At 36.6% G+C, this 13,635-nt stretch overlaps 1 protein-coding gene across 1 annotated transcript in view; it reads left to right on the top strand.

Moving 5' to 3' along the window:
* The window catches only part of CDC40 (cell division cycle 40), a 36,269-nt gene that overhangs the window by 7,114 nt on the left and 15,520 nt on the right, over nt 1-13,635 (top strand). The window contains exons 2-5 of the mRNA XM_054280527.1: nt 1,226-1,312; nt 2,560-2,689; nt 11,316-11,399; nt 13,290-13,429. Of these exons, the coding sequence (XP_054136502.1) occupies nt 1,226-1,312; nt 2,560-2,689; nt 11,316-11,399; nt 13,290-13,429 (441 nt within the window). The remainder of the gene's footprint in view (nt 1-1,225; nt 1,313-2,559; nt 2,690-11,315; nt 11,400-13,289; nt 13,430-13,635) is intronic.

Genomic DNA, 13,635 nt, shown 5'->3' with positions numbered 1-13,635 from the left:
TTGGAGAGAGAAAAAGCTTGTTCTGGTTTTGCTAGCTATTCTCTTATGTCAGAGACTAGCTAACAATATTAAACAAGTTAAGGATGTGCCATTTTGTTCTTTCAAGATACCATAATATAAAGCAAAATTGAGTTTATTTGAGATAATTTTCTGTTAATGAAGCAACTGCTAAAATCTGGTTCTCTGTTGTGCCACTTTCTTTTGTAAGTCACAAATGCTTTGGGATCCTGTTGTAGGTAAGCACTGACCAAGCAGTGATGCTAAGATACCTTTTTCAGTATGATACTAGGGATTTTGTCAGTATATTAGCACATTCTGAGTCCTTTTCAATTGCTGCTTGTCTAGAATAAAGATACAGGAAGCAATGGCAGTAATAATTCTGCAAAATATTCTTCATTAACTGAGGTTTTGATGAGGGAAGGGGTTCTGATGATGTAAAAGGGCCTTTATAAAGCTCAGAAACCAGGTCTATTTGGGTACTGCTACCTTGTCAGCCATTTTCTTTCTTCTCTGTCTTCTATTTCAGCTGCACGTGCCCTTCTGAATTTTTCCCTGTGAGTTGCTTGAAGTTATTCTTTTGGTTAATCCTTCTTTCTTGTCTCTTCATCTAGCAAGTCAAGTTTTTGTCACAACAGACTTGCAAATGTGTTTAAGTACTAAAGCTGAATTACATTTACACCGTTCAGTATAAAAATGTACCTTTTGGAAATAAGGGATTATTGGATTCTGTGAAAGTCATTGTTATAATTAATGTTTGTATGTAATGTTGATATGTAATTTTTTTCTTTGCAACTTTCAGAATAGTTACTTGTGATTTCTGCCTTTTACCTTTTGTAGAGTTCTACCTTCATACCTTTATATTAAATTTGTGACCATTTTAATTGGTTCTTCTTTACAAGTCTGGTTTTCAAACATACTATAAAAGGCTTTCCTTCAATCTTGCTGCTGTTCTTAAAATGTGTGCATTAAGTCCTTAAATAAAAAGAAATAATTTCTCACATGCAAAAATCTTCAAGTGTTTTAGACAAGTTTCTCAGTGACCACCTGACATTGGTTTTGCAGTCAATATTTTTGTAAAATAGAAACTTTAGCCAAGGTACTCTTTCATAATGCTGGAAGTGTCAACTTGTACTACAGCCCTAATTTGGACTGAAAGAAGGTAATGTCATATATTTAAATGTCTGTGTGTGAAAAGTGGGTTATTAATATGCCTGTTTTATTTCAGGAAGATGTGGAAACAGGAGTCCACCTTGATCCTGCTATCAAGGAAGTTCAATACAATCCCACTTATGAAACCATGTTTGCACCTGAGGTAAGAAACAGTGTTGGTTTTTAGAGCAGAAATGTCTTTGGCTTAAAGGAAGGAGATTGTATAAATTTTGTGTGACTTTCCTATAAGACAACTTCCTTGGATGCTTGCTGCACTTTGGAGTATAGTTTGGGCAAACTAAAAAATAGATTCTACAGAAGTGTGTTGGTATTTTTAGTGCTTGAATTTTAATATTCTACATAAAGCTCTTCTAAGAAGAGTCTTAACATGTTTATCAGAATTATGGCTATGAAAATTAAAAATTAAGCTGGGAAAATAGCATTATAAAGATGTTGAGCTAAACATGAACTGCATTGAAGTGGTCCTTTACTCTTTTCACATTTTTGCTATTTATTCATTGTGCTCATTAGGGCAAAATTAACATTTGTAAGACTTGCAGATATAAGACTTTTAAGAAGAGGATTTAACATTAAAATCAAAGTACTTTCAGTTTAATTATTCACATCAATATTAAGAATTTTAGTAACTTGAGCTATGCTAAATTTATATGGTGAAAAACCATTTAAGACTGAATTTAGACTGCCTGGTGCCATGTGAACCACTTTCCATTTTGTTATAACTGACAGGCTATCTGAAAGATACAAATAGCTGTTCAGGCATTTAACTTTTTTCCATATTTAACTTCTTTGTACAGTTTTTCTTCTCTTCAACCAAGGGTTAGTCTTCTAGGTAGACAAATACTGCATCAGTCTCAAATTTCTACATTAGTTATGCTTTATGTTTAGAAAACCTGTTGAGGAACCGCATAAATTGGCCTTTTCATAAGCGAGTTTGCAACATATCAAAGCCAGGGTGCGTGTGAACAAAAGTACTGTTTTTAACTTGCTTCAGTGCTGCTGTGTGTAAATGTTTTAGTTAGGGAGACCTGTTGTGGGACAGCCTTTGGTTTTGTCCTCTGAATGCTTATACTGGTCCCATAGTGAGTGAGGGTCCGTGTTGGTTCTGCCAAGTATCAACAAGTCAAGTAGCTCATATCAACCTGAGCTCTGTGCTAGAAAGTTCAATCCTGAAATCAGCTGTTCACAACAGCTGTGTGATTACTATGTGAAGTAACAGATGAGGGAGCTTATTCAGTAGTCACAAAGAAATTTAAAGTTGAAGTGATTTTGCATTACCATTTTTGAAAGACGGGTTTCTTTTTTTCTGTGTTTTTTTTTCTGAAAAAGTAAATACACAAAAATAACAAATTACTAATTCTGCTCCACCTTGTTTTAACATCTTTGATGAAGTTTGGACCAGAAAACCCATTTAGGACTCAGCAAATGGCTGCACCTAGAAACATGCTTTCTGGATATGCAGAACCAGCTCACATCAATGATTTCATGTTTGAACAACAAAGAAGAACATTTGCAACCTATGGTAAGTCCTTAACAGTGGAATTCACCTCCATCTTTATCATATCCAGGTTGGAAAAATCATGATGGTCTTGATAGAACAATTAATAGGACTGTAACTTCTGTAAACTGCTTTTTATCAGAATTTATAAAATGGGAAAAGGCTTTTGAATGAGAATCCATATGAATAGAGATCATAGTATTTATTTGGGAAAATTCATTTTGTAATTCTGTTTTGAACTGTAATCCAGTGTATGATTTCCTAGCAAGCCCCTCTTAATTAATCCTTCCGCTAGTTGCACCAAGTGTATAAAACACAAATCAAAATTTCACACTTCTCATATGACTAACTGTAGATCTGTTATGCAAATAGATTCCTTCATTTCATGTGATTCTGACTCCCTCTAAACCATAAGGAAGCCTTACTGAGTTGTCAGGTTCTTCAGTGGTTGCCCGTTGATCCAAACTGAAAGAACCAGGTTTGCAGAGGATGGGAATGCATTACCGAAACAGTCTTGGCAAAGACAGACCCAAAGAACTGTCTTGGTGGTCAGTGTAGAAATTCCTTTCTTATCTTGGGTAACATTTTCCCTTGTAAATAGTGGCACTTGAAAAATAAAACATTTGAGTCTTGGGGAAGCTTGAGATTCAAACAGGCTTTTTATGAATTGCTAGAATTTTTTTTTTTTTTTAGATAGGAAAAATAGGGATAGATGTAGATTCTAAACATTCTTTCACACACATTTGAAAGAACAAAGCTGCCATATGTTTACATATAGCAGTGGTTACTTTTTTTCCTGTGTTTCATTGTAAGCTTTCATTTCTGTTTTAAGTTTGATTGCAAGTGCTTGTTCAGATGAAGTATCCTTCATATACTTGAAATTCAGTTTATTAGACAAGATCTGATACTTCCTGTGTTAACTTAGAATGTCACAACACTCAACTTTTTGCACAACAGATTTGCATCTTTCTTTATTCACATTTTCATTCAAAATACTACTTCTTGCAAACTGTTTTGCCTCAAAATTCACCTTCCTCAACAAGTATCCTTAATTTCATTAGGGCTTTATGCATGCCTGAATTCACTTACTGCATTTACATGAGATTGGGACTTAGTTGCTAACATCTGTGGTAACTACTTATTACAGTGGAAGAAAATGCCTCACATGAGAGACTATCCCACACTCAATTTTTCTTTGTACTTGAGTTTTATTAGAAGCTTTCTTGTAAATGTTGAAAATTGAAATATATTACTGACAGAGTTTTTCTCTTACATAGTTTTAGCTAATCAGTACTTTTCACTGAGTTGTTAGGATGTGGGCTATAACCAAAATGACAATATTAAGAAATGGGTATCTAGTTTCATAGCATAATTTTAACTTACTTGACTGCAATTTTGATATTAGATCTTGACAGACAATACAAGTAGGAGCCTCTATTCAAGATCTGAATAGACGGATTAGTTTTTTTTTTCTTCTGTGAAATTAAATGTTACATTTTGTGGGTTGAAATGAAATGTAACATTTTTGTGTGTGTAAAATAGATACTGGGACAAAGTGCCTGTAGGCATGTAGTGTTTCATTTGGGGTTTTTTATTTGAAAAGTTTCATTTGGAGAAAGATAAAGCTCGCAAGTCTACTCCAAAACTACTTCTATTGGTTATGTCATCACTGTATAGCAACTATCTTGAAAGCTGCATTAAAAGTGAGTATAAAAATGTATTTTTAAACCTTGTAACACTGGCAACTGTGCAGCTATCATTCAGCTTTCTAGAAATGTTCAACAGATAATGATCTGGATATAGTGACAATGGAACTAGGAATAGGCTGAGATACAGGCAATTTAAACAGCAAAAGCCAGCACTGAGAAGCTGAAGTTCAAGCTAGGAGATGCAGGAAGTGAGCATGATATTCTGACTCAGTAGAAGATCTGTTAAAAACAGCACTCCTTTAAGCTGTCAGAAAGTTATCTATTAACACTTTCAATACCCTGTTTTTCCATTTGGAAGGGTGCAATAAATATCTTCTTAGAAAATAGGAAGCATAGAAATGCAAGTAAAATTGATAGGCATATCCCCAAGCCATAAATCTTTTTAAGACTGATTCATAACCTATTAGAGGAGCAGGAGTAAACCTCTCTTTTAAAAGCTGCAGATCTTGGGACTTCTGGTCTCTATTACTCTGTTTAGCACCATTGCACTAAGGCTGGAGGTCTCAAACAAATCTGCAAAGGCTGGCAAATAGATAAGCAGTGACTGTTAATGAGGGACAAGGGTAGTAAATGAGATTATGTGTCCAAAACAGCTCAACTGTCTCAGTGTCTTTCACCAAAAAAAAGCTAGCTTTATAATATATATAATCATGAAAGGTTATACATATTCATTGAGAAACCTGTATATTAATCACAAATAAAACCCAAGTATTTTTTGGCAACTAGTCTTTCTTACCTGCTTCTTGTGCAGTAAATATTTACTCTTAAAAGTACATTTTTCTTGTGTTACTTGGATAGCATCATTGAGAACATCCATGCTGTCATTGATTGAGGATCCTTCCAGCCCTTTATTCCATTGGATAAGTGGCCAGCAGTGGGTATCTAGTGAGGAGCAGAAGAAGGAAGCAAGAAAATAGTGATACACCTGAATACTTCTTTTCAATACACAGTCTGTCACCCAAGGGCAATGCTTATATATTTATTAATTTTCAGACAACTTGTTGGGGGTTTTCTGTTTTTTCTTTTTGACAAACGTTTCCAGCTGCTTCTTGAACCCATATAATTTTCCTTTGTACAGTAACCTCTTTCAGGCAGCTCTGCAACTTAGCAGCTCCTTATGTGAGGAAGTATCTCTGTTCTGAACTTGTGGCACTTAACAGCTTTCTAGTTTGGCTTCATATCCCCATGTCTCTTATGCTGGAAAATGAAATGAGCAATCATTTCTTATTCACCACTTCTGTGTGATTTCTTATTTTATAGATCTTGGCCATAGCTTCTTCTCAGTCTCCTTTTTTTTTTCCCACCTGGATAGATCTGATGAATCTTCTTGTTCCTCAGTGGCAGCCTTTTCATGCCTATGGCTGTCCTTGTCTCTCTTCTGTATCTCTTCTACAGTTCCACTGTATTGCTCCTAAGATGGAAAGCAAAGCTGTGCACAGCAGTTATGTGTTATTCTCACTGTGAATTTGTTCTGTGAGTAACTTGCTCTAAGCTACTTGCTCCATTTTTCCACATCATTTATCAATATGTTGGATGTCATGGGCCTGAGCATGAATCCACCAGCAGCTTTCCTGTGCTGTGCAAACCAACCATTTACTCTTGACAGTGTTTTAATAACTTTTCATAAATTGACCATGTAAAGACCTGTGGGTTTTTAAAATGTCATTGAGGCACCCTGTAATCAGTCTACAGGTTGATCTGTAGTTCTCCATATCTCCTCTGAAATGTCCTTTGAAAGACAGCATTGTAATTTGATACATTCCTTTTGTGCCATATTGAGGTGATATTAGGTGAGAGTACCTGCACTGTGATTTGACTTTAGATCTCTTGGGTGACTGCCTCTGATCCTGGTGTTTTGTTACCACTTATTTGACTCTGTAGTTTCCTGGCATTTCATGTAGAGGTAGATGCAGCATCATGTTGCCCATAAAGAAAGATTCTGGCCCAGGAGTCCACTATAATCAACATGTGTTTAATACAACCCTCACAGATGGTCTTCTCAGTCCTTGAGCATCAGTTGGCCTATACATTGTTGGGTGCACTTTCTGTGCCTGCCAGTTTTGATGAAGGACAAGTGTTAGTTTTTATATCCTATAAGATTTCCCTCACTTTTGGAGGCAGGCTGCCTTAGTGTAGTGTTTACTTTGCCTGCTGGAGTTTGATCTTTGTATTTTCCACATCTGGATGCAACTTCAATTCTTTGAAGAATAGTTTCTTATTTCTAATACTTTCTCTTAACATGCTGTTCAACAGTGCTCACTTCCTCTGGTTGCTTTAAAGTTGTGTTTTATTAGCTAGCAGGCATGAGGGTTTTTTTCTCCTCCATGGTGTCTTTGAAGTGCCCCTGCATTTGAAAAAGGCTTTACCCTTTGGTGCTTACTTTCTGTTCCTTTTAGAAATCTTTTCTTAATATAGCCCTCCTATTTTGAGATTAAAATTATTGTCATAAATGTTTTTATATCTTCCTTTGCTTTGCCAACAATGTTCATTTTATACCCCATTATGATCATTGTTAAAATGTGTGTCCTTAGAAAGAATATCTTACAATCAAATTTCCTGTACTGCTAAACTGGCATTTTTTCATGTGAATCTCTGGCATGACTGCTTCATGGTACAAGTACATTGTGTAAAAATTATCACATCTTGGTGTGAGATTTGTGCAGTCTGCTGCAAGGAGATGACTAAAATACGTGCCTCTTATTACTGTGCTTCTTTCCCTGGCACCTGTTCTTTAATCTCTCATGGTTACTGCATTTTCTGTCTTAATGGTCACTCTGGGACTTCTGGCAACTGTACTCACCACTACTTAGACCTGAAATTTCAGTCCACAGGATCATTTAATGCTCATTAACACTATTAGCTTGTTAATCTGATTTGTCTTTAAGCATAGAGCATGTTTTTCCCCACTGGCATGACCATCTTATTTCTGTATTCTTTCTGCCTGGTAAAGCATATATTCTATGTCCAATTATGTCAGTACTGTCCTACCAATTATGTTAGTTTATTATTTTAAAATAATATGTTCCAATGTATTACTTTTAGCCTGTGTTGTTTTGCATGTGTGCTTGGGTTTTCCATTTCCTTGCCTTCAGTTTGAATAGGATTCTGTGATTATTAGTGTCCCTATTACCTGAGATTTCAGATTTCTGTGCTGCCTTTTCCTTGGGTTTCTGAAGATTGTGTGTCATTGCAAATTGCTTACTTTTCTTTAAGTATTTTTTAAAGTATTATATTTCTTTAGGTGTTCTGTAAGTACCTCAGATATTTTATCAGAAAGTACTCTCTCAGCCTTCTCAGTGCCATTTGCTTTTTAATTTAAATGAGACCTACCCATCTCAGTAAGGTTCCCTTTATTCCAGAAGTTAGAGAAACTGAAGTTGTCACAGGCACTGGAGATGTTTTCCACATTAGGGTTAAAATCTGCAGTGACTGAGAGAGCTGGGACTGTTCAGCTTGGAAAAAAAGGAATCCTGAGGGGGACACCTTATTGCCCTTTACAGCTACCTGAAAGGAGTATACTGATGGCATAATCCATAATAAACATGGAATAAAATAGTCCAAGTAGGCATTTTATGATCTTGTGAAAGGTCCTCTCCTAGTTTAATGGAAAACCATTAATAATTGCTCTGTGGGAATCTGACTTTTTTAATTGGTAACCAGCTTTGCATCTGCAGTCCTAGGTGATCTACCCTAGTTTATTCCATTGATGTGAGGCAGTCTTCTTATTTTAATTTCAACTGTCAAGAAAATAAAATTCCCCTTCACAAGACATTATGATTTAAAATGCTTAACTAGCATTATTTTTTCAATGTTGTATTCCTTGGAGCATGTCAAAAAAGACTAAGAAATCCTAACATACAGCACATGTTTATTCTTCTGTATCTGTGCTCTCAGCTGAAGGAGTTTCTTTTCTTGAAAATTCCCTTTTGAGTACTGATAAAGTCAATATATGAGCACATATACATTTTCAGAAGAAGAATTACAGATTATTTTTTACATGCTGCACATAAATTGTTCATGAATATTTTAGCCATGTCATAGCTATTTGAGCATCAGTGCTCATCCTAACAGTGGACTGCTTCACTCATGCAACATTTGGTGTTTTTAAATATCTTCTTCACAAGATAATGTCCTTTTTAATAAGAAATAGTCTTCTATTGAAGTCTAATGAATCTCAAAGCTCTTTCTGAGTATTCAGTAACTTGGTTATAGCAGGATTATGCCATCACTAACACTGATATTTTAAGAGCCTAAAATAACTGCCTTGGAAATAACACTTGTGATTTTTTTTTAATCTACTCATGTTACATGCAGCACCTACAGTCACTTATTACCTGTTAACAATTGTAGGCACTTTATTCTCTGATTACTTTGATTCTGCAGAAATGCCAGTGTGGGTTAGTCCAGCTGTATTTTTCCTCATACCTGAGCTACTTGGAGTCTCTGTGTGCTGCATTGCACAGTGAGGTGTAAACAGGCTTTAATGAGCTGTCTTTGTGGAATGCACATCAAAGTCTAATTATTTAACCAACCATTTTCAGGTGCACTAAAGTTATGGATGTAGGTGGAATTGTATCTTTCGTTGCTAAAATGCTGTGGGAAATATCTGCCTCCTAACAAAAACTGAAGGAGCCACAGAAGTCAGGGCACATTATGTGGGATACCAGCTGAGTGGGATAAAAGCAAGCTGTCTTTTGCAGCTGCGTTTAGGAGTCCCAGCCAGAAGGAAAATATTCCCTTTCACATATCCACTAGAAAGTAGAAATTGTTCAGAGCTTTTCTATGAGCATGATGCTGGACCAAATTCAACCCAACTGTAAGTCTCCACTTCCACGGGAAGCTGTGCTTGGCCCAGGGGCCCTATTCATGGGAATACTGTCCCTCTTTTACAAGTACCAAGCAAATAGAGTCCCAGAGATGGTGTCAATACAGTTGGAGGACAAGTAAACCACTGTATTGATTTTGACAGCAATCCAAAGTAATATCTCTCTACTGTTAGCAGAAACCTTATAGCTTGGAAGGGAACTCATTGAAATAGTGGCTTAGTAAAAGCAGGCAGCTAAATTAGGGGAAGTCTGATTGCAGTGTTGGCTCAGTTTGGTTATCCGTAGAAGTAAATCCTACTAAAAGTCTAGAATAAATCATTTTACTGTTTAACACAGGAATAGTGGGAATGTATATTTGGTAAGAAGACATTGGCATGTATTTCTCTCCCTACATTGTATTCATGGATCATCTGGACATATGTTTTTCCCCAGCTGGGTTTTACCAGGTTTGAAACTACAGGGCTGGTTGACAGGTGGAGTGCTCTGTTTGGATTGGGAATACCTGGTGTGTTCTTGGAATGACACTTCCACTAATTTCAATAGTACTTTTTTTCCCAGCATCCAAAAGGACATTAACTGGACCATGTTCTAGGAGAGTAGTCTTTCTGAAAAATGTTTGGGGAGACAATCTCCTTTGGCTGTTGGAATGGTGTTGATAGGTTCTCAGCTTGTATGTGTTTGTATGTGCATTTATGAGGCATTGGTCTCCAGAGTAAACTAGATAATCTCCCTCTGCTCACGATTGCCTCTGTGAATCTACAAAAATACAGGAATTAGATGCTGTAGAATTTAATTCATTACATGTGTTTTACTGGTGGTTTAATATCTTTCTTTCTCTTTTTTTTCCCATCCTTGATAGAGAGGAATTCTCATTGACTCCTCAAGAGACATTTTGTCACTTTAATATTTAATAAAAATTGTGATTATGTCCACCAGGGTGCAGCCTTTCCCAAAAAAAAAATAAACCATGGTGGTCAGTAAGTGTTCAGTGCACCACCTGTTCCTTGGAAACCAAATTAATTTATTTGTCTATCTTGTAAGATCATGTTATCCACTTCAGGAGAAATGGAGAAAAAAAGTTGGATATATGTATTAAAATTGTAAATATCCTGAATAGCTATGAAATGTTTGTCCATTTTATAAATTATTTATAAGACTAAATGCAGCTGATTTTATTGTGGTTGTAGTTGTTTTGATCTGTTTTGTTTTTGAGGCTCAATAGCTGTCATCAGGAAATGAAGATGTGACTATTTAATTCTTTTAAAAATTGAAGTCCATGACTGCTGCTTCTGGTACCATCCACATTAGTTAAAACAACTCCTTTCAAGTTGAAGCTTTCCCAGTTGTGGAGGAGGAGGATTAAGTAACTTTTGCTCTGGGAGACAGAATACACACAAAACCCTAGAAAACTTCATTTATTTTTCCCCTATCTGTATCCTCTGCCTCCCAGCTGCTGCCACCCCAGGGCTGCCAGAGATGACAGTCTCTGACCCAGCAGAAGTAGTGGGCAGAGCAGAAAGCTGCTCCTGAAGCCAGAGGGCTCTGTGTATGCAGCAGCCACTGGCTGCTTCCCACGTGACTCACTGGCTTTGCAAACCAAGGAGCAGTGCCCTGCCCTAAAGCAGCATCCATTTAACATTGAGTGCACTGACATAAGATTTTGAGCCAGTCTTTTCCTTATGCTATGTTACTACAAGAAGAGGTTGCCATGGCATTTCAAAATCTGTTTGCATTGCCGCACACTGGCCTGAATTCAGCGTTGACCTCGCTCAGAGCAGGGGCATCCTGGGATCCCTGCCCACCAGATTCTGTTACTTGGCTTCTTGTGATTACCCACCCTTTGTATCTTATGTTGTTAACTGTTGCCTGTTACATTTCTTTATTTCTCTGTGTTGTGCAAATTCAAGAATTCTGATAGCAGTATGTACTCAAGGGCCTCATGGTGCTACCTCATAGTCATCTTTATACTCGGGCCAACTGAAAAGTTAATGGGATTTCAAAGTTTCAATCTTTCGTTCAGAGTAAACAGGAAAGAATTTGCAGAGGGACAGAGTAGTAAAAGTTGTACAAAACTGAAGAACTTGAAATAACAGTATTTTTTTCCTCTTGTTCCAGGTTATGCATTAGATCCCTCTGTAGATAACCCTGAAGCTGCTACCAAGTATATTGGTTCTGTAGAAGAAGCTGAAAAAAATCAAGGTAGTTAATTCAGAATCTTGTATAAATTGCTTGCATCTTTAAATTGTTTTCATTGCTTCTTTACTAATGGGTATTAGCAAAGGAGGGTATTATGTGAGACTCACCCATGTCCAAGAACACAATAAAGAAGAAATGTGTTGCAATTTTAATGCAGAGGGGGAAGAGAGATATTGGAGTGTTTTGTTTTCTTGAAGTAGCAAATGATTCAGGTTGTCATGACAAATTTTGGAATAGGATTTGTAATGTGCCATTGCATTAATACAATTTATCAGTACAATTTGAAACAGCTTTTTGGTTCTCCTAAATTCCATCTAAGCTACCATTGCCATGTGTCTGCATTAGGATACCTGTCTGTTGAGCTAATCACCAAAGCTGCTCCTCAGGAGCAAACTGATCACTCTGTGTGCAACCTCTGGCACTCCTGTTGGGAGCTGCATGTTATCTCTGCTTAGCAAACTTAAGCTCTTTGGGTTATTTGGAAAAGAAAAACCACTGGAAGGTTGCCAAATGGTAACAGCACGGCATGCCACTGGGGGGATTGATACCAGAGGCATGGGCTTTGTAATTAATACTTTGATACAAGATATTTAACACTCAAAGGGACTCGTTTGCATTGGAAAACTGTACCTGTGTAAATGTCATGGTTATGCTTTCCCTTGCATGACTTTTTCAAATATCCTATTCACAAGGGTATACAAAGGATCTTTATTTCTCTGTCCTTTTCCTCAGAATATATCCAAGCTTATTTCAGTCTTTCCTTCCAAAGAAGGAAATAACTAAGATTAAACCATTAAAAAAAACCCCTTGATTAATGTGATTCCTTCTGATCACCACTTAACTTTTTACATTGCCTATTTTCCCTTTGTTTGTGTAAAGCTTCTTTCGTCTCATTTGTACTAGATGAATATTACTGCTGCTGCTGAAAAACATTTTTTGGAAATTGAACGTAATTGTATATACAAGCTTGGAAAACTTAAAATATGTTAAAATAATTACCTACAGGGTTTTTCCCCTCCCATATCCATATTGTATAGTGGTTTTGACACGTGAAATTCTGTGCAATATTTGTGAAAAGCTAGTATTTCTATGAAAGAAGAGGATAGTGTTTGGAGGGAGATGACTCTGTCAATAGTGACAGACTTTTTAAGAGGGCCTGTAACAATAGGACAAGGGTAATGATTTTAAGCTAAAAGAGGACGGATTCAAACTACATCATAAGGAAGAAATTTTTTACAATGTGGTTGGTGAAATACTAGAACAAGTTACCCAGACAGGTAGTGGATGCCTTATCCCTCAAAACATTCAAGTTCAGGTTGGACAGGGCTCTGAGCAACCTGATCTTGTTGAAGATGTTGCTGCTTATTGCAAGGTGGTTGGAGTAGGTGACCATTAAAGGTCACTTTCAACCCAAACCATTCTATAATTCTATTATTTTTTTCTAAATTAAAATACACAGTTGGGGTTGGGGTTTTGGGGCACTTGTCTTATTTTCATTTTGGGGCTGTTTTTTTTTCAAACTGAGAGGGTTCAGAGGGATCACAAGCCAGGAAAACTTTACTTTCAAAGACTACACTATTTAAATCATGAAAATTGATGTATTCATGCAGTCTGCAGACTTACTGTTAAAAATTTATGGTACATGCCTGGCTAAATATTGTAACAAGCAAGGATACACAGTTAAAGTGTTACTCTGTTACTGCACATAGTTAGTGGTGTTCATAGCTGAAGAAGTGAGCAGTGCTTTGGCCAATTTTGATCAAAGGCTTTTTCTATGTTGTCCTTTATATTGAAAGGAGCAGTGGTGGTGGCTTTCTCTTCTAAACTGACTGTAGTGTAACCTCTGATGTATTCTGTGTTAGCAGTTAGTCAGTGTATTGTTTCCTTCTTTAGGTTTAACAGTGTTTGAAACGGGACAGAGGAAAATTGAAAAGAGGAAGAAATTCAAGGAGAATGATGCATCCAATATTGATGGGTTTCTGGGACCATGGGCGAAGTATGTTGATGAAAAAGAAGTAGCCAAACCATCAGAAGTAAGTCCTGCTTTAACAAAATGGATATAAATTGTCAATACATGGCTGCGGTTTCAACAGAGATCCAGCTGCACTCGTGCTTGTCCAAGCAGATCCATGCTATGCTTTGGGGTAATTAGAAACATTTTTGGTGACACATCCAAATAAGATGTTCCAGATATTCTGCATTCAATTATTCAGAACACTTTTTGGAAATAAAATTAATT

The sequence above is a fragment of the Melozone crissalis genome, unplaced genomic scaffold (genome assembly GCF_028551555.1).
Source record: "Melozone crissalis strain CALT ecotype California unplaced genomic scaffold, PUWL_Pcris_2 ptg000027l_1, whole genome shotgun sequence".
Taxonomy (NCBI): domain Eukaryota; kingdom Metazoa; phylum Chordata; class Aves; order Passeriformes; family Passerellidae; genus Melozone; species Melozone crissalis.
This window is presented reverse-complemented; position numbering and strand designations above follow the sequence as displayed.